The 21584-nt window shown below is 42.7% G+C and overlaps 1 protein-coding gene across 6 annotated transcripts in view; it reads left to right on the forward strand.

Moving 5' to 3' along the window:
- Window positions 1-21584, forward strand: part of ZNF609 (zinc finger protein 609) — a 194983-nt gene that overhangs the window by 168881 nt on the left and 4518 nt on the right. For all 6 annotated transcript variants that reach the window (XM_054688067.1, XM_054688062.1, XM_054688066.1 and 3 more), the window contains 6 exons: window positions 13867-13954; window positions 14682-17022; window positions 17878-18244; window positions 19869-20044; window positions 20312-20528; window positions 21410-21488. In XM_054688067.1, coding sequence (XP_054544042.1) covers window positions 13867-13954; window positions 14682-17022; window positions 17878-18244; window positions 19869-20044; window positions 20312-20528; window positions 21410-21483 — 3263 coding nt within the window. In that variant the 3' untranslated portion in view covers window positions 21484-21488. The remainder of the gene's footprint in view (window positions 1-13866; window positions 13955-14681; window positions 17023-17877; window positions 18245-19868; window positions 20045-20311; window positions 20529-21409; window positions 21489-21584) is intronic.

Raw genomic sequence — 21584 nt, forward strand, 5'->3', positions numbered from 1 at the left:
GTACTAGGTTAAAGTATTTCTGAAATTTTCCAGCTCTTCAAGAATTAAGCTTTGTTTCCTATCAGTAACATACTAACACACAAAGAAATCTCACATGTTTCATAATAACCTTGCAGCTGTGGACTTCTGCGTTTCTATCCCTTATTCCCCCCCCCCATTTCTGTTTCTATTCTGTCTTTCCCTTATGTTGACATTTTCTTTTTGTGTCTTGCCTATTCTACTCTATGTATCTTTCCTTTTGCAGCCAGTATGCAGCTTTATTGCTGCTTCTGTCTCTTTGCTGGTAGAGAGGTCAAACATAAAATCAATAACCTGCTTCTCAGCCAAAAATAAACTTCCAAGTGTTGATCGCTTTCACTCTGGTTCACAATTTTATTCTCAAGTGCAGTACATGGACCATTTAGTGTTTTACACCTGGAAATGCAAGCTATGGCGAACTAAGAATGTGTGCCCTCATCTTGGGAGACAATGTAATTAAGTCTTTAGTACAAAGTCAGACTGATTTGGATTCAGGTCTTAGCTTTACATCTTACTTAACTGTGTAATAGTAGAACAGATTATTCTAAATTCCATTTCTACATCTGTAAACTAGGGGTGATATTACTTGGAATTGTTGAGAGTATGAAATATGAGATAATATATGGAAGAATCTTAAGCACAATAAATGGCAACTATAATCTTGCAAGCCTTCAAGGAAGGCAGCGGGCGAGTCAGGAGAGGTCTGCCTCACCATGTGGGTTGCTCCCTGGCCGGCTGGGGGGATCGAACTCGTGCTGCAGTGGCTGCGGATAGCTTCATAGGTTGCGTCTTAACCCCTTGCGCCACCAGGGAGTTCCCCCCTTATTCTTTAGACAGGGTAGAATATTCATTACCTACCATATGCATCTTATGATCTTTTGGCTTAGTATGCTAAGCATTGCTGGTGGTAGTGTCTTCTGCTTTATATTAGAATTGTGTCCCCTTTACTTCAATCTAGGTTAGAAGCTTCCTGGAAGCAGAGAAATTTATTTGAACCTACTCCTCCACCCCATACACAAGTAGAAGCATTGCTTTCAGTTAGTAGCTCTTAACAGGTTGCATGAGAATCCATTGGGGTTTTGAGTTTCTCTATAATTTTAATTTCTTTACACTGTCCAGGATTTCCCACTATTCAAGACTAGGAGCCAAAAAGCAATAAAATTAAAAGAGGAACTACCAAGTTGCTAATGAATCATAAATTCGCTCACTCTTTTTATAACATTGAAGGAAACTTGAATTATAAAAGATGACGTGGTTGCTCTAGCTCCATCTAGAGAAAAATCTAAACATGCTTAAAATGTTATTTTACAACTTCACCATATCATTCGTTTAAATCTAGATGTCATAGCCTTTCTCTGTTTTTTTTTTTTATTAAATATATCTTGATGTGGTAAGGGATAGTTCACTTGGCATTCAGCCAGTCTGTATTCAGTCTATATCAACAGTTGACTGATAACACATTGTCCTTTTGTATATTTATCTGTTCCAAATTGTAACATACATGAGGATAGTATGGGGACCATGTCTCTTTCTATGTATCTCTATAGCCCCTAACTACTGATAGGAACTCATTAATTAGTTTTAAATGGTAGGTATAGACATTATAAACAGTCTATTGGTTAGATATAAAATAGTAATAGAGATGCTTCTTTAAAATATAGTGCTAGATTGAATAAAAAAAGGAATGAGATAATATGTATGCAAAGTATAAAACATGAAATCAAAATAATACATATTTTATACAGCTACATATACAAATAAAAATGTGTACTTTAAACATAAAGAATGACTCGGGGCGGGGGCAGGGAAATGAATCAAGTCATTGAACAGTAAGCTGAAAACAACTTCTATTCTTACCATATTTAGAAAACAGTGGATGAACAACCAGGGTAGGGTGAATTCAGCAACCCAGAATACCAGTCAAGATTTTTTGTCTTATTTTACTTCTATAACTTAATGTAGTAGCACACCTATCAGTGACAGTCAGGTGTTTATTTAGCATCAACTATTAGACTAGCTTCTTCAAGGTCTTCTTCCCATAGCCACTGCTCTCTAACCCACAGCCTCAGCTCATCGTCACATGTGTGCCGTGCTAATCCCAAGTACCCTTAAGATTTTATGTATATCCGTGTCCCTTTTCCCCAGGTAGAGTAAAAAGTTTTGAGTCTCAGTGAAAGTTTTGAATCTCCATAGCACTTGGCACAGTGATGGGGTACAATGTTTATACACACATACGTGTATACACATACATACATACACACATATACACACACTCTCTAATTGCACGAAAGCAGTTTGAAGTAGATTAATCTGTCAGTGGTTTGCCACTAGATTGATAGAAAAAAATTAAAGGCAAGTTAGGGAACACAATTCAGAGGCTGTCTACAAGTGAGTCACTTGGTGAGTACCGGTTAAGTTACAGGAATAGACCTGACTGTGGTGATTGTGGTAGAATGGTAAAGAAGACATTCTGAGAAAGTTCAAAGGCAGAATGAACAGGCCATGATAACTGACTCTTATCCATATGTCACAGAATACCAGCTCTGCTTCCTCCTTTGTCAGCGTCGTCTCCTTTCTGGTTATCCAGTCTCCTGTTTCCTTTACAGCTCTTTAGTTGCCTCTCTTCAGAGTCCAGAATTCTCATAACTTAGGAAAATTCCAGCAGGGCAAACAGATCCTCAGAAGGCAAAACTGACAGCAGTGATAGAACTGTCTATTCCCCAACTCTCTGACTCCCAGCAAAAAAGTAGTAGCAGTTTAGTTAACATTTCTATAAAAAAGGCAGAAGTAAAACAGTTTTTACCCCTTAACTCAGCAGTTCTAAAACCTCTTGGACTCAGGCTTCCTTTTCACTTTTAAAAAGTATTGAAAACTTCAAAGGGTGTTTGTTTATATCTCTTGATATTTACCATATTAGGAATTGAAATTGAGAAAGTGTTAAAAGATGTACTTAGGAATTCACTTAAAAGTAATATTAAGCCTTGGGCCTCCCTGGTGGTGCAGGGGTTAAAGTCTCAATGCTATTCAAGCTATCATGAGCAGCTGCAGCAGGAGTTTACTCCTCAGCCAGGGAGCTGACTCACATGGTGCAGCAGACCTCTTCTGTCTTGCCTGCTGCTCCCCTCAGCAGTGTATTTCAGTAGATCTGCCTGTTCTGCTCCCCACTCTGTCTCTGGTGAATCCTCCTTCCCCCTCACCTTTGGCCTACACCCCAATTCTTGTATGCATAAGTAAATAAAATAAATATTTAAAAAAAAATAATACTAGGGCCTCCCTGATGGCACAGGGGGTTAAATTTTAGCACTGTGAAGCTATCCACAGCCACTGCAGCATCAGTTCAGTCTCTGGGCAGGGAACTAATCCACATGGTGCAGCAAACCTCTCCTGACTCTTCCGCTGCTCCCCTCAGCAGTGTATTTCAGTCAATCTGCCTGTTTTGCTCCCCACTCTGTCTCTGGTGAATCCTCTCACCCCCCATACCTCTGCCCTGTACCCCAGTTCTTGTATGCATAAATAAATAAATCTTTTAAAAAAAGAAAGAAAAAGTTAAGGTTTAAGTAATGGTTTTATGTATATCCATGTCCCTTCTCCCCAGATAGAGTAAAAAGTTTTGAATCTCAGTGAAAGTTTTGAATCTCCATAGCACTTGGCACAGTGATGGGGTCCACTGCTTATACACACACACACACACACACACACACACACACACACACTCTAATTGCACAAAAGCAGTTTTTTTTTAAGATTTATTTTTATTTTATGCATACAAGAGCTGGGATACAGGCCAGAGGTGTGGGAGTTGAGAGGATTAACCAGAGACAGCAGGGAACAGAACAGGCAGATCAACTGAAATCAGTGCTGAGGGGAGCAGCATGTGAGACAGGAGAGGTCTGCTGCGCCATGTGGATTGCTCTCTGGGATAGAACTCGCGCTGCTGCAGAGGCTACGGACAGCTTCACAGGCTGCGACTTAACCCCTTGCGCCGTTAGGGAGGCTCATGAAAGTAGATTAATCTGTCAGTGGTTTGCCACTAGATTGATAGAAAAAAATTAAAGACTGAGAAGAGTAGCATCATTCTGCAATTTTGCAAAGTAATGTCTGGTTTAATAGAAGACAAGTTGATTCTCTTATGTACTTCTATATTCAGTATGTGAAATTTCAGTTTTTATGCTGCCTCTGGACAACTCTTAGGTACACTCATGAAAGAATGAAAGTAAGAAGACAGGGCCTCCCCGGTGGCGCAGCAGTTGAGCACTGGGTTGCGAAGCTGCCTGCAGCCTCTGCAGCCCCGGTTCAATCCCCGGCCACCGGGCGAGGGTCCCGCATAGCACACAGACCTCTCCTGCGGCCCGCTGCTCCCCTCAGCAGTGTACTTTGGTCTTTCTGCCTGCTCTGCTCCCCGCTCTGGCTCTGGTGAATTCTCTCACCCTCCCGCACTTCTGACTGTACCCAGTGCTTGTATAAATAAAATAAATAAATCTTAAAAAAGAAAAAAAGTAAGAAAACAAAGTTGTCTTAATACTATTACAAAAATAGTTTTGACTTTGCAGACCTCTTGAAACTGTCTTTGGAATTTCCAGGGGCCCTACAACCACTCTCTGAAAACCAATGCTTTTTAGTTTCTTAGTCTAAGAGAACCTTAAGTTGTGTGTTTCATTTATGACCATGTCTAAGCATTCTTTACATTCGTACTGAGACCTTCATTAGCTATTGGTGGAAATAACATGCTTAAAAGAGGAATAAAAACAAATTTCTAATTTTTAAAAACTGCTTATTGGACATTGACCACACTTATCCATACACTGCATTCAAAGCTCACAGACAAACTGGTTGTGAGGGATTTCCAAAAAATGGTTTTGTCTGAATGATTCCTTTGGCTATTAGCTGTAAAATTTCCCCCTATGGACTCTGATTCCAAATATAACAAGCTCTTAGGAGAATCCTGGAATTAATGGATATATGGTGTATATCTGGCCAGGAGGTCAGATAAGAGAATCTGTAGGCACTAATGACAGAGCTTCATTAGTATTGACTCCCTGATTTCCTTATCTAAAGTAGATGAAATCTAAAGGAGTTAAATGCAATACAAAGGTTGGTGTTAGGGGAAAAATTACTTAAAGCAAAAGGTAGGCATATTAATAACAAGGAAAAGTGACTGCTGACACTTGTGTTTTGAAAAGCAAAACACAAAAACTTCAACAGAACAATTTGGCCATAATTAATAGAGGACCATTATTCTTTTTTTTTTTATAATTTTTTTAATAAAGGCATGTTTTTATTTATTTATTTGTTTGTTTGTTTGTTTTGTTTATACAAGCACTGGGTACAGTCAGAAGCACAGGAGGGTGAGAGAATTCACCAGAGCCAGAGCGGGGAGCAGAGCAGGCAGAAGGACCGAAGTACACTGCCGAGGGGAGCAGCGGGTGGCAGGAGAGGTCTGCACACCATGTGGGACCCTCCTCCCGTGGCCGGGGAGCAGCCGGGGATCGAACTGGCGCCGCAGAGGCCGTGGGCAGCTTCACAACCCAGCGCTCAACTGCTGCGCCACCAGGGAGGCCCGGGCCATTATTCTTAAGACCTTAATAACCTTTAAAGGGACATATCTCTATCATACCTTAGGATAATCAGAACTAGAATGTCCCTGAGTCATCAGGAAAAGATTAAAATACTCCCCATATGTGGAACATCCTCAATTTATGAACTACTTATGTTTCAAAGTAAAGCAAAACATTTTCTGCAGGAACAGTTATAGTTGGTATTTTGAGTCCAGACTAGCTGCTTTATCTTTTATTTGGTCAACAAACAACTTTTGAGTAACTAATATTTATGGAAGTATTTCTGTTAACTTTCATTTATAGCTTTGTTTCAGAAGAGAATGCCTTCTGAGGCCAAAGTCTAGGTATATATACAGCTCCCCACTTGCCTCTATCATTTGCCCTAGAAGGTGTTAAAATGACTGTCAGGGATTGGCAGATAATAGCCTAGATGTCAAATCTGTTCAGCTGCCTGTTGTGTAATTTTATTGGAACACAAGCTATGCCTTTTATATTTACATGTTTTCTATGACTCTTTTTGTGCTACAGGAATTGAGTAGTTACCACTAATTCTAAAATATTTGCTGTGCCCCCTTTCTTAAAAACTTTGCATCTCTCTGACCTCATCTCTTCCCATTCTTCCCCTCAGATATTGTGTTACAGCCACACTATTCACTTGGCTATTCTGCAGAACATTTCACTACCGGGCCTTTGTACCTGCTTTTTCCTTTGTCTAAAATATTCTTCCATCTAATTTCCCCACCCAATCTGATTTCTAGTTTTTCACCTCTCAGGTCTTTCTGCTTGGATGTCACCCTTCTCAATAAGGCTTTTCTTTACCACCCTTTATAAATAGCAACATGTCTATTCCTCACATCCTCTATTCTTCTGTTCCTCCTTTATTTTCTTGGAGGGTTTACCATTGTCTAACCTATTTACTTGTTCATTTATTTATAGTCTTGTCTGTCTCTCCTCACCTGAAATAAGTTGCATAAGAACAAGGACAGTCAGTTATGCATTGCTATATCCTCTTACTTTAGAACCATATTTGCCTCAAAGTAGGTATTCATTTTTTGAGTGAATGAATGATAGATAAATAGATAAATGAATGCCTGCATGCTAACCTGCCATTTATCCAGGATGCAGTTGTCAATAACAATCAGGACTGAAAATTGGGATTGAAACAGGATTTTTAAAGCAGCATATAAGCAAATGATGACTTTCCATTTGAAAATTCAAAGCTATTGGAATATCTAGTTTCATGTGACCTCTTCCCCTACCTTTTCTTGTTTTTATACCCTTATATTAAGCAGACAGCAGCTGACCTTATTTATCTTTGTTTTCTAGTACCTAGGCCAGTGAATTCCATTAAGCATGCCTTTAATAAAATATTTGCTTCTAGCCCAGGAATGAAACTTGCTATCTTCTTAGATGTTTGTTGTAATATTACAACAAATAATACTTAACACAATGCCTGGCAACTAATAGAGGCTCAATAAATATTAGCTTCAGGAAAGCATAAATAAGTGAAATGAATTCTTTGTCTAAATAGGATAACACACTGCTCCAGTTTACCTGGAACAAATCACTCCCCAAACAAAGCTATCTGAAACAATAAATATGTATTCTCTTTTTTAGTGTCTCTGAATTAGGAATTTAGGGGTGGCTTAGGTGACTGGTTCTGTCTTAAGGTCTCTCATGAGGTTGTACTCAAGATGTCAGCTAGGGCTGACATCATCAAGATTTGAGACTACAAGTTCTACTTATAAGTTCTACTTACTCACATGACTGTTTGCAGGAAGCAAACAGGTCTATGAGGTCTCATAGACCTCTCCATAGGGCTTCTTGAGCATCCTCACAACATGGCAGCTAGGTTCCCCAAGAGAAGTAATCCAGAAAAAAAGCAAGAAGAAACCACAATGCCTTTGATCACCTCATCTGAGAAAGTAAGCACATTACTTCTAGCACATTATATTGATTAGAAGCAAGTTACTAAGTACAACCCACACTCAAGGTGATGGGGATTAGGCTTCACCCTTTTTTTTTTTTAAAGATTTATTTTATTTATGCATACAAGAACTGGGGTGCAGGCCAGAGGTGCAGGGGCTGACAGGATTCACCAGAGACAGAGTAGGGAGCAGAATCGGCAGATCTACTGAAATACACTGCTGAGGAGAGCAGAGGGCGAGAAAGGAGAGGTCTGCTGCACCATGTGGGTTAGCTCCCTGGCCGGGGATTGATCATGCATTAGTGGCAGGTGATAGCTTGATAGCACTGGAGACTTTTAACCCCTGCGCCCCCAGGGAGGCCCAGGCTGCACCTTTTTTGAGGGGGGAGTATCAAATAACTTGTGGACATTTTTTTTTTTTTAAACTGCAGTCACTCTGATACTCTGAATTGAATAAAGTTGCCAATTTTTATTGTTTTTGAAATATTCTTAGCAAATAACTTTTTAAAAAATAGCTTATGGGGCCTCTCCGGTGGCGCAGCGGTTGAGCGCTGGGTTGCGAAGCTGCCCGCGGCCTCTGCGGCGCCGGTGCCGGTTTGATCCCCTGCTGCTCCCCGGCCACCGGAGGAGGGTCCCACATGGCACGCAGACCTCTCCTGCCGCCCACTGCTCCCCTCAGCAGTGTACTTTGGTCCTTCTGCCTGCTCTGCTCCCGGCTCTGGCTCTGGTGAATTCTCTCACCCTCCCGCACTTCTGACTGTACCCAGTGCATGTATAAACAAAAACAAACAAACAAACAAATAAATAAATAAAACATGCCTCTAAAAAATAAATAAATAAAAATAGCTTATGCATGCACAGCATGCAAAATTCACAGGTAAAATGAGTATACAATGAAAAACAAGTTTCCCTTGCCTGAATCTCAGCCACACAGTTTCTCACCCTGGAAATGACCAATGTTACTAGTTTGTTTATCCTTCCAGAACCCAGCTATGTACTTATAAATGCATATTTCTACTCTTCTTTTTACACAAATAGTAGCATACTATAGTAACAGTTCTGTGCCTTGGAATTAGTTATGCCTTCCTGGAGCTAATATTTATTGAGCCTCTATTATTAGTTGCCAGGCATTGTGTTAAGTATTAACATTACAACAAATAGCTAAGAAGATAGCAAGTTCCATTCCTTGGCTAGAAACAAATATTTATTAAAAGCCCACTCAGTGGAATTCGCTGGGCTAGAATAGCAACTCCAAAGCCCAGAACTGTAACTGTACATCCTAAAATGTATTCCCTGTCACTTTATTTATAGTTGATTAAAATTTTTTAAATATATATAGGGTTGTTTTGTTCTTTTTAATAGCTGCATAGTATTCCAATGTGTGGATGTACCAAAATGTATTTAACTGGTCCTTTACTGAAGGGCGTTTAAATTGTTACTCATTTTTGCTATTATAAACACTGCTTCAGTAAATACCTTGTTCATTTTGTACATGTTTATGGGTACAAACCTGGAAGTAGATTTGTTGGGTTAAAGAATACATACTTTTTGAAAGATAATGCCAGATTGCCACCAGGGGTGAATCACTTCTTACATACCTACCAGCAATATATGAATGTGACATTTTCCCTATCTCCTAGGCATAGTAACAGAGGTATTTACTAGAGATTTGACAATTTAAATATCTCAAGCTTATTTTTTAAAACTACATACATAGAGTAGTATTGCAAATAAATAAAACATTATTACACATTTTTTACACTTTGTACACCCAATAAATGTTTATTGATTAATTCAGGGGAGGTGGATTTTATCTGTGGAAGTTTGCTCATTCACTTGTTAACTAAATTCCAAAGAGTCTTTAATTCTTAAATAGAGTAGAGTGCTACTGAGAAAGAAGAACCCACTACCTATTACAGATCATTTGAATAGTTTATTGAAGTATAACAAAATGCACGGGTGTTAAGTACATAGTTTGATGAGTTTTTACTTGTGTACATAACTGTGTAATCACTACATATAGGAATCCAAAATTAGAACATTTCTGGTACCCCTGAAAGGTTCTCTGATGCCCTCTCTAATCTATCCCATGCTGATAGGTAATCACCATTCTAATTTTTATCCTCATAGATGAGTTTTCCCATCTTGAAATGTGATCATATGGCATAGTCTTGTCTAGCTTCTTTCACTTACCATGACACAGACAATGTTGAGATTTATTTATGCTATAGTTTGTAGCAGTAATTTGTTTTTTAATGCTGTGTAGTATTACATTATGAATATACCACATTCTATACATTATTTTACCCATGTTTCATTGGATACAAGCTCTTATTTCTAAGATAGGATTACTGGATCATTGGCTTTGTGCATATTAGCTTTAGAAGATCTGCTTAGAAATACATGAGCTTTCGTAGAAATAAAGTAGTTTTCCAGAATGTTTTTACCAGTTTATACTCCCACTCAGGTAAAATTGTTTTTCTACCAGATAAACAATGTCTGAAATGGCATGCCTTATATTTCATGCTTGTAGTTTCTTTAGCTTAAGTCTTTGATCATTGTTAAAAATTACTCCATGGGAAATAGCATTTTATCAGTCATTTATTCTCTTTAGCACTTGCGTTTCACAGCCCTTCATAGAATCACAGAATTTAAGAGTTGGAAGGAAGCTTTTGAAGGTCATGTAGTCCAATCCTCACATTTTACACATGAGGAAATTGAAACCCAGGAGGATAAAGTGACTTTCCCAGTGTTAAGGAGCTAGTTACTGACTCAGTTGGGTAAAGTAGATATTAACCCACAAAATAAACCATTACTCAAACATTACTAAGACTCCTTAGCCCCATTATGTATACGGATGGGACTATATTTTTTTTTGTTGAACAAAGATTTTCTGGGGAGATACAAAGAAGATTCATTCATTCAACATATATTCTATGTGCCAAATAGAATGTTTCTAGAAGTTAGCTAGAGCAGTGAAAAAAAACTGACAAAACCTTGCCTTCATATTCTAATAGGAGTGAAAATACAACAAATAAGATAAAATTTCTTCTTTCTTACATACTGATAAATAGTATGGAGTGAGTAAAGGTAGGAAAGGGTCCTAAGGAATATACAAGTGAGGGGGGGAATTAGGGATGCCCTCAATGGGGTGATTTTGAGAAAGGATTTGAAAATGAAGGGTGAGTAAGCTTTAGGGGATGTTACAGGTTTGTGGAATGGCAAGTTCAAAAACCCTGAGATGGGAACATGCCTTTTGTGTTTTAGGAACAAGTACGTCACTGTTTAGATCAGTGTGAGGTGATTTTGATCAGAGAGGTGATGCAAGCCAAGATCATGGAAATTCTTTAAGGTCACAATAAGAATTTAAGCCTTAATATGTATAAAATGGAAAGAAGACCTTGAGCAGAAAAATGATAGGATATAACTTTTATATCCTATAGGATTTCTCGGGCTCCTGTATTAAGAATAGGTCAGGGTGGAATAAGGATGGAAGTAAGTTAGATGGCTGTTATAATAATTCAAGGCATGCTTGGGTCCAGAAAAGTGGAGGAAGTGAGATATGGTCAAAACCTGAAGGTTGAGCGAACAAGATTTGCTATGAGATGTAGGGCATGATAAGAGGGGAGTCAGATAAAATTCTCAAGGATTTTTACCTGAACACTTGGAAGGCTAAAACGTTATAAATAGGAAGCTTTCTAAAATTAAAATCAATTTTCTTTCTCTTTATCCTACTTGCTGCCCTAAAGCTAGCCCCCTAATAGAGAAACAAGGTCTGTTATTTTCTGCATTTTCCTTCCTGTCCTCTTATTTCCCCAGCTGTCTCAACTTAGAACCTTGTAGGAAGAGAGTTACACTTCAGAAAAATGTGTTTGCTTTGACATTTAAACAAGCCTCCATTTTGTTTTTCCATATTAGAATTTTTCCTCTTCCCCTCTCCCATTTCTAGCACTGCCAGACCGGTTGTCTTTTCAGCTCATTCATTATTGCTATGGTTTGCAGATTATACTAGAGGAAGAAGACAGATTTATAAACATGTGTTCCTGCCCAGCTGTTTCAAGAGAGTGGGACTAACATCCATCTTCTAATTGTATGCCTGCTCTCTATGTACAGCTGTGCTCATCTGCCCCCTCTCTAAATCTTACCTTGTCTCAAAATAAATGGGCTCTGTTTCTATTCCAGTTGGTTATGCAGTAATGGCAGCAACCCATCATTGGGAGGAGCCATCCATTTAAATTCACTTTGCTAATAGCCGAGTACTTACGGAGGCTAGCCATTTCCCTTATGATGCCAGAGCCCTGGAAAGGAATCCTGTTCTTTTTTCCTCTGGATGCCCCACTGCAATCTTGCATGTATCTGTCTAGACAAAGGGGGCCTCCCTTTGGCACAAGGGGTTAAGTCAGCACTGTCAAGCTATCCCCAGCCACTACAGCACGAGTTCAATCCCCAGCCAGGAAGCTAACCCACATGGCACAGCAGACCTTTCCTATCTCAACCGCTGCTCCCCTCAACAGTGTATTTCAGTCAGTCTGCCTGTTCTGCTCCCCACTCTGTCTCTGGTGAATCCTCTCACCCCCCACACCTCTGGCCTATGCCCCAGCTCTTGTATGCATAAATAAAATAAATCTTTTTTTAAAAAAAAAAAAAAAGATAAAGACAAAGGGACATTTTAAAGAAATTGTGTAAAAAGAATCAGAATGAATTAGAAGTAGCTATTAATATCTTCAAGATCTGACCACTAATAAAGTGAGGCCTTTGGCAAATTACTTAACCTTTCTGGGCTTTCATTTCCTTATTTGCAAAGTAGTGTAGCAATCCCTATATAGCAGGACTGTTGGGGGGGATTGTGCTTTCTCATTAAGGCCTGCCCTGTTCAAAAAATTATTTAATATGGCTATGAATATTCAATAAGATAATGAGTATGAAATCACCTACACATAATAGATGTTCAGCAAATTTTGAATAAAATCCAGTTGACTAAACCAAAGTTCTTTGCTAACCTAATTTTATTAGATTGAGACTTTCTGGTAGAATAATCCTTTTTTATTTCAACTCCTTTGATATGGTTTTATGATAAAGCATTTTAAAATCTGACTCCAGAGAGAATAGGGGCTAAATAAAATCTTATTTAAAACCAAACATTCGGGACGCAAATCCTGATAACAAATGGTTTAGTTTTTTTTTTTTAATATACATTTTTACATCATTGTTCATTTTTAAACAGTTTGCTTCCCCCCACCCACGTAGTCCCCATAGTTTCCTTCACCAGTGCACCCGTGCATCATCACCAGTCCCCTGTTTTCCACCCTCCCTCCCTCTGATCCTTCTTCTTCCTCCTCCCCTGCAGGATGTCTCTGGTTTATAATTGTCTGTTTGTCACTAGAATATAGCTAGTGTAGTAAGCAGAGAAAGGAAATAGACATACAGATCAGAAAGGAAGAAATACATCTATATTTATTTGCACATTACATAATTGTCTATACAGAAAATTCCAACAAATCTACAAGAAACTTCAAGAACTAATAAATGTGTTCGGTTAATGTGGCAGAATATAAGATAAACTGAGAAAAATCAATTCTTTGTTTATAAACTAGCTATAAAAACATGGACACCAAAATGTAAAATATACCATTTACAAAAGCTGGGGGTGGGGGCAGGGAGATGCTTGTTGTAAAGCTAACAAAACAGCTATAATTTTTTGAGGACCTTTATTTTTTTGTTTGCATGTTGGGTAATTTATTGACCCTTATGAGGTATTATTATCACCTCTTCACAGATAAGAGAACTAAAGTCTAGAGAGGATGAGTGATTACAGTCCGCAGATAGAAATCCCCTAACTCCAGTGTCTGTGTTCCTAACCATTACAGTGAACTGCTTCCCACTTGTAGTTCTTTAAAAATGCCTTTATTCTCTCATCTCTGAGCCTTTGCATATTTTTTGAAGGAAAAATAAGCCTACCATCCCTTAAGCCTCCTTCATCTTCCCCCCTTTTGACCTCTGGTAACCTCAGTTTAGTTATCAATGTCTACTAGTTTGTTTTTATTTTGCTTTGTCAGTTCATCTGCTTTTTATATTACCCATATATCTGAAACCATCCAGCATCTGTCTTTTTCTTTCTGGCTAACTTCCCATAATCCCCTCAAGTTCCTTCTATTTTGCTGCAAAAAGAAAAAAATTCATCTTTATAGCTCAGTAATATTCCAGTGTGTATGTGTATATATACATATTTATCCAGTCACCTATCCAGAGCACTCCCTAAAGCTTCCTTCAGATGCCAGAGTGATTGTTACTACACAAATGCAAAATACTCTTCTCAGTGGCCAGCAGGATTTCTGTTATCTACATCTGACTCTTCTTGTCTTCCAGGGATGTTGGTGGTGAATGTAACATGGAGGAACAAGACATACGTAGGCACACTTCTAGACTGCACACGGCATGATTGGGCACCCCCCAGGTAAGCACTATACAACTTTACAGCTTATATTAATCTGAACCACCCTAATTTTACAGTGATTCCTTATTCTTTTATTCTGCTAGAATTGGATAGCTTTTAAAAGATACCCAGCTTTTAAAGGACATTATGGCGTGTAGAGAAGCGAAGGCGCTATACTCATCTGACATTCAAGAAAAATAAATTAAGTATAAATGGGTTGGGTAGGAGCAGGGAAGAGAGCCTATTTGAGCCTTTGTCTGGACTTACTGAATTCTGGGTTCTTCTGATAGTCACTGTTAGACCAAAGCCACAGAATTTTACTTAGGGGGAACAAATACTCATTATGATGCTTTTTGATGCTGCCTCTCAGAAATTTAAATTTAAGAACATTTTTAGTTTTTTTAAGCTCCACTAGATGATGTGAATTTCACAGGGACCTTTCCCAGTTACAATTTGACCTTAAAATTGACATTTCAGTGAATGGCACTAAACAGCTTGTTCCTAATATTAGTATTCAGTTTGCCAGGGTTTGGGAAACCTAAATGTTAGGTTTAGGGAATAATTTGCAATTAGCATGCAGGTAGCATCCCTAGGAGTTTGTGGTTCCCAGACTTTCACACTTCCTTTAACAAATCATATTTATTGAAATTGATAGTTACCATCTGGTCAGTTCTTCTGGAGGTTATGGTTAAACGGGTTTGAAGATATTTTCTTAATAATAATCCTATTGTGTTTGTCCTTTACCAAGGTTCTGTGATTCCCCCACCAGTGACTTGGAAATGCGCAACGGTCGGGGTAGAGGCAAGCGCATGCGTCCCAACAGCAATACCCCTGTCACTGAGACAGCTGCAGCCTCTGACAGCAAAGGGACCGGCAGCAGCAGCAAAACCCGTGCAGGAGCCAACAGCAAAGGCCGTCGCGGCAGCCAAAATTCTTCAGAGCATCGCCCACCTGCAAGTAGCACCTCTGAGGATGTCAAGGCCAGCCCTTCCTCAGCTAATAAGAGGAAAAACAAACCCCTTTCGGACATGGAGCTGAATTCTAGCTCAGAGGACTCCAAAGGGAGCAAGCGTGTTCGTACGAATTCCATGGGTTCGGCCACTGGCCCCCTCCCTGCGACCAAGGTGGAACCCACTATGCTAGACAGAAATTGTCCCTCCCCTGTCCTTATTGACTGTCCCCACCCAAACTGTAACAAAAAGTACAAGCACATCAATGGACTTAAGTACCACCAGGCTCATGCCCACACAGATGATGATAGCAAGCCAGAAGCAGATGGAGACAGTGAGTATGGAGAAGAGCCCGCCCTCCATGCAGACCTTGGGAGCTGCAATGGTGCATCTGTCTCACAGAAAGGTTCCTTGTCCCCTGCCCGCTCAGCTACCCCCAAAGTTCGGCTCCTAGAGCCCCACAGCCCTTCTCCCTCAAGCAAATTCAGCACAAAAGGCCTCTGTAAGAAAAAGCTGAGTGGGGAAGGGGACACAGACCTTGGAGCCTTATCCAATGATGGCTCTGATGATGGACCCTCAGTAATGGATGAAACAAGCAACGATGCCTTTGATTCTTTGGAAAGGAAGTGTATGGAAAAAGAAAAGTGTAAAAAACCCTCTAGTTTGAAACCAGAAAAGATTCCTTCCAAAAGCCTAAAGTCAGCCCGGCCCATTGCCCCCGCCATACCCCCGCAGCAAATCTACACCTTCCAGACAGCCACCTTCACAGCAGCAAGCCCAGGATCCTCCTCGGGCTTGACCACCACGGTGGTTCAAGCCATGCCCAACAGTCCCCAACTCAAACCCATTCAGCCCAAGCCCACTGTGATGGGAGAGCCTTTCACAGTCAACCCTGCCTTGACACCAGCCAAGGACAAGAAGAAGAAAGACAAAAAAAAGAAGGAATCTTCAAAGGAACTTGAAAGTCCTCTGACCCCAGGGAAGGTGTGTCGAGCCGAAGAAGGCAAAAGCCCATTCAGGGAATCGTCAGGAGATGGGATGAAAATGGAGGGGCTCCTAAATGGCTCATCAGACCCCCACCAGAGCCGGCTGGCTAGCATCAAGGCTGAAGCCGACAAGATCTACAGTTTCACAGACAATGCCCCCAGCCCTTCCATTGGCGGCAGTAGTCGCCTGGAGAGCACTACCCCTACCCAGCCCATGACTCCCTTACACGTAGTGACCCAGAATGGAGCCGAAGCCAGCTCAGTCAAAACCAACAGCCCTGCGTACTCTGACATCTCTGATGCTGGGGAGGATGGGGAAGGCAAAGTGGACAGTGTCAAATCAAAGGACCCTGAGCAGTTGGTTAAGGAAGGAGCTAAGAAAACGCTTTTCCCCCCTCAGCCGCAGAGCAAAGACTCACCATATTATCAAGGCTTTGAGAGTTATTACTCTCCAAGTTACGCACAGTCCAGCCCAGGAGCTCTGAATCCCAGCAGCCAAGCAGGAGTGGAGAGCCAGGCCCTGAAGACAAAAAAAGATGAGGAGCCAGAGAGCATAGAGGGGAAAGTGAAGAATGACGTCTGTGAGGAAAAGAAAGCAGAGCTGAGCAGTTCCAGTCAGCAGCCCTCCGTCATCCAGCAACGTCCCAACATGTACATGCAGTCCCTGTACTACAACCAGTATGCCTACGTGCCCCCCTACGGCTACAGCGACCAGAGCTACCACACCCACCTCCTGAGCACAAACACGGCTTACCGGCAGCAGTATGAAGAGCAGCAGAAGCGGCAGAGCTTGGAGCAGCAGCCGCGGGGACTGGACAAGAAGGCAGAGTTGGGCCTGAAGGAGCGGGAGGCAGCACTCAAGGAAGAATGGAAGCAAAAGCCTTCTATTCCCCCAACTCTCACCAAGGCCCCCAGCCTCACAGACCTGGTCAAGTCAGGACCCGGCAAGGCCAAGGAACCAGGGGCAGACTCTGCCAAGTCAGTCATTATCCCCAAGTTAGATGACTCTTCCAAACTGCCCAGCCAGGCCCCAGAGGGACTGAAAGTGAAGCTGAGTGAGGCCAGCCATCTAGGCAAGGAGGCCTCTGAGGCTAAGACTGGTGCTGAGTGTGGCCGACAGGCGGAGGTGGATCCCATACTCTGGTACCGACAGGTAACGCTTTGGGCAGAAGTAGAAATGCTATTCGATAGTCTTTCTCCTTTCCCACAAATCAGGGCTCTCCTTTTGTAGAGGCTCAACAGACTGGAAATCTGTCATTTGAGAGATTCTTTACCTTTGTAAATCATTTCTTTGTTTTGTGAAAACCACTTTTATATCAGTCAAAAGTGTTCTTCCTGTTTGAAGAGAGGCCCAGACTGGTTACTTTGGACTGTCTAGGGTTACTTGAGCTGCGTTAGGAGAGCCAGAACTAGAAATAGGTATCCTGATTCCTAGTCTAGTATCTCTTCCACTGTTTGGGTTTTTTTGGAAGTTTTAATGGTGATCTCTTCATTTTGTGGCATATGCCACAAGTACACCGCTCAGACTGCGCCACTTTCAAAAAGATTTTATAGGTCAAGTTAGAACTAAGAACTTGGTCTCACCTCTTGCTCTGCCCAGGCGACGGAAAGTCTTCCCTTCCCTCTTAGAACCACCATTGCACCCCCTCCTTGGAGCTGAGCAACACTTACAGCTGCCTACCCAAGCTTGCTCTGAAGAAGATTAAAATGCTTATTCTCTCCTAGGGAAATCCATCACTTGATGGATTTTCCTTTTCTTTACCACATCTTGTTTCCTTTTTGGAGGGGAGGGGGGAGGCTTTTTAAGCAGGAGGGACCAGAGCTGATTGTAAATGAAGATCATTAGGGGCCAAGATCACACTCTGCCTGGGTGTCTCTTGTGTTTCTACTCTTGCGTCTCTTGTGTTGCTACTGTGTTTGGCCATGAAACCTCTGTCTCCTCTTCCCTCTCTCTCTCCTGTCTTCCTGCCCGCCCTCTCTCACTCACTCATCCTGTGATTGGTTATAGGAAGCAGAGCCCCGGATGTGGACGTACGTTTATCCTGCCAAGTACTCAGACATAAAGTCAGAGGATGAGCGGTGGAAAGAGGAGCGGGACCGCAAATTGAAGGAAGAAAGGATTCGGAGTAAGGACTCTGTCCCCAAGGAGGATGGGAAGGAAAGCACAAGTAGTGACTGCAAGCTGTCCACGTCCGAGGAATCCCGTCTCGGGAACAAGGAGCCCCGACCAAGTGTCCACGTGCCTGTGTCTTCTCCCCTCACCCAGCACCAGTCCTACATCCCCTACATGCACGGGTACTCCTACAGCCAGTCCTATGACCCCAGCCACCCCAGCTACCGGGGCATGCCTGCTGTGATGATGCAGAACTACCCAGGTACAGCCTCCTCATTCAGCTGTGCTCCATCCGCCAGGAAAGGGGGATGAAACACAGATTGCACATTCAGAGTTTTCTTGCTCAGCCCTAAGCTTATTGAGGATCAGGGTGACCACAGCCTTTTTTGAATGTGATGTTCTGTGAAGTAGTCACTCGAACCTCCAGCTCCTTGGATGACCCCAATTACAGTCCATGGGCCCACTCTCCCTCCCTTGCTCCCGCTACAGGTAAACTGACTCTCTAAAGTCAGTGTCGTGGATGATGAAAGGTAAGACCCCTCTCTACCCCTGCCATCATCCGCAACTGGGAATTTTTAAACCTGCTCCTCGTTTTGCTTTGGGATGTACTCGGCACTGTGTGGGATGCAAAAGAGGGAAGACTAGTTTCCTCCATTCAAGGAACTTGCAACGTAATGGTAGTAGGAGGCACATGGATCTAATTAAACTGAAACCGGAGAATGTGGGGATGCTTTTGCAAGATTGGGTTCAGGGCCTTCCTGGTGGCGCAGGGGTTAAAGCCAGCGCTATCAAGCTATTGGCAGCCACTTCAGCATGAGTCCTACCCCCTGGCCAGGGAGATACCCCTGACACATTGCGCAGCAGACCTCTCCCCACTCTGTGTCTGGTGAATCCTCTCACCCTCCACAGCTCTGGCCTGTACCCCAGTTCTTGTATGCATAAATAAAAGTAAATATTAAAAAAAAAAAAAGATTGGGTTCAGCTGTAAGGTCACAAGGCAGTGGAAGAGGAGAAGAGCAACTGGAACTCAGATCTGGGCCAAGTGCAGCTAGAAGAGTTTCAGCTTGGGGAGGTTAAGCTCTTTACCCATCCATATGTTCTTGGGGGAGGGACACAAACTAGGAGATTAAATGTTTTTTTTTTAACTGGTTAGAAGGAAACTCGCTTTCTGTTGCCTGAAGAGCACTTCTTTCCCTCAGTAGAGTTCCCAGCTCTCTACAGGTGAGCAGCCTAAATAGGCTCATTATTTGGGCAGAATATTGAAGACAAACTCTAAATAGAACAAGTAAGCTTTTCAAACAGAACTCGGTGGGAAATTGCCCATGCCCAACATGCAGTGTGCCTTGCTCACTGTGCCTTCCCCCAGCTTTCTGCTTAAATGCAGTTCCATTTGATCAGTGCCTGCTCTGGGCCACTATACTGGGTGATTAATGTACATTTTCTTATTTCATCCAACCCATTACCCTATACATTATAGGGTAATGTCTTCATTTTGATAGTGAAGAAACAAACTCAAAAAGGTGGTTAATTTGCTCAAGGTTGTCCAGCTGGTACGTCCCAGAGTAGGATTCGAGCCATGGCCATCGGCCTCCGTGCCTTCTGTTCTGTCCACTCTCCCTCATTACCTCTCTAAGAAGAATATCTAACATTGGGGATCTAGGGAAGTTGATTCCCCAGAAACTGAAAGCCATGTTTCTAGTATTCCTGTTAGTTTTGACTCCAGAGCTCAGTAAAGACAAACTCATAGTCTCAGCCTTCTGCAGACACTGGTAGAAAGTATCTCGGCCTCTGTCTAGGAGAGCTGATGGCCACCTAACCAAGGTCACCAATGCAGAGTGTCTTCTACCTCTCCCATCTCTTTGACTGCTTTTTTTCTCCTTCCCCAGGTTCCTACCTGCCCTCCAGCTACTCTTTCTCCCCATATGGCAGCAAGGTCTCAGGGGGTGAAGATGCCGACAAGGCACGAGCCAGCCCCAGTGTCAGTTGTAAATCCAGCTCAGAGTCCAAAGCCCTGGACATCTTACAGCAGCATGCCAGTCACTACAAGAGCAAGTCTCCCACGGTAAGGGAAGTGCAGTGACACCAGCTCTTTGTTGTCAAAGACCAGTAAGGCGCCAGATCCAGGGTCTGGGAGAAGCACAGTGCCACCTGGCTGCCACAGCACTGTCTCCACCCAGACCTCCCTGAATCTCAGGTGTCCTGCGTTGCTAAGGAGTCATAATGTGGGCTCTGGATATCTCATATCGTCTCCTTCTCTGTCTCGCCTCCCCTCCCACCACCCTGACAGAGAGACTCACAATAGTACTTTTGTGTCTGTTTTCCTTTCCAGATAAGTGAAAAGACTTCTCAGGAGAGAGATCGGGGAGGCTGTGGGGTGGTTGGGGGTGGTGGCAGCTGTAGCAGCGTCGGGAGTGCCAGCGGGGGAGAAAGGAGTGTAGATCGGCCACGTACCTCCCCGTCCCAGCGGCTGATGTCCACACACCACCACCACCACCACTTGGGATACTCATTGCTCCCAGCACAGTACAACTTACCTTATGCAGCAGGTAAGGCCCCTCGCCCCACTGCTCTCTTTACGTAGTCCTAGTAGCTTTGCTCACAGCACGGGCCTCCCCCCTACTTTTTTTTGAGCTTCTAATCTGCCTAGAGTCCTAGCCTCCTGCAGACAGTCGTTAAAACATATGACATTTATTTCCTCCCTTGGAGCTTGGGGACTCTCAAACTCCTCCAGAAAATTGGCTCTGATGTTGAGAAGAATACGGAACAGGTGTTCCCACAGCCAAAGAGAAACAAGCAGCTGAAAAATAGAGCCTTGCTCTCTATCCCCAGCCACTGTATCTGGCCATGGATGAGATTTTTTTCTGTCAGCACCCCAAAACTCAGAATTTAAGGGTACTCCTCTCTAGGGTCAGGAGGACACAGTGCAGGTTTTCTAATCCAGCAGAGCGGGTAAAGGAGGAGTCAGAGTCCTCAGTGGCTTTTTTGCAGGCTTTTATTGGGGTTTACCAGGTACACAGCAGGCAGGGGTACTGAGGGGCCGGGAGCCTGGCAGGCCTCCCGCCCCCAGCAAGTCTTCACTCTATCTGGGCTCTCCGGCGTTCTCTGCTTCTCTCTCGGCTTCTGCTACTTCTCTCTTGGCTTCTCTTTCGGCTTCTGCTGGCGTCCCCGTGACACCGCCCTTAAAAGCCCAGTCTCAGCCCAGGTGAATCCCATCTACCTAGGCCCACACCCTACTCCAGGTGCCCGCCATCAGGCATGCATTCAGGACCGCAAGGATCCATCATCTATCCTGATGGCGGGAGGGCAGAAAAGCCTGACATTTTTCCTTACCCTACATCTTCTCACACTCCACCCAGCTGGTACAGGGCATGCTTGATGGGAGGGTGGTGGGTGCACTGCTCTAACTATGTTTCTCCTTCTGGCTCAGGGCTTTCTTCTACAGCCATTGTTGCCAGCCAGCAAGGCTCCGCGCCCTCACTCTATCCACCACCCCGGAGGTGAGAATGGTAAGTAAGGTTTTCATTTGGGGCAACACATAGAACAGGGATAGTTGGTATCTGGGTCACAGAATCCCAGTGGAACTAGGTGAGGGAAAGCGATGT

The sequence above is a fragment of the Talpa occidentalis genome, unplaced genomic scaffold (assembly GCF_014898055.3).
Source record: "Talpa occidentalis isolate TD23 unplaced genomic scaffold, MPIMG_talOcc4v2.1 talOcc4.11, whole genome shotgun sequence".
NCBI classification, from domain to species: domain Eukaryota; kingdom Metazoa; phylum Chordata; class Mammalia; order Eulipotyphla; family Talpidae; genus Talpa; species Talpa occidentalis.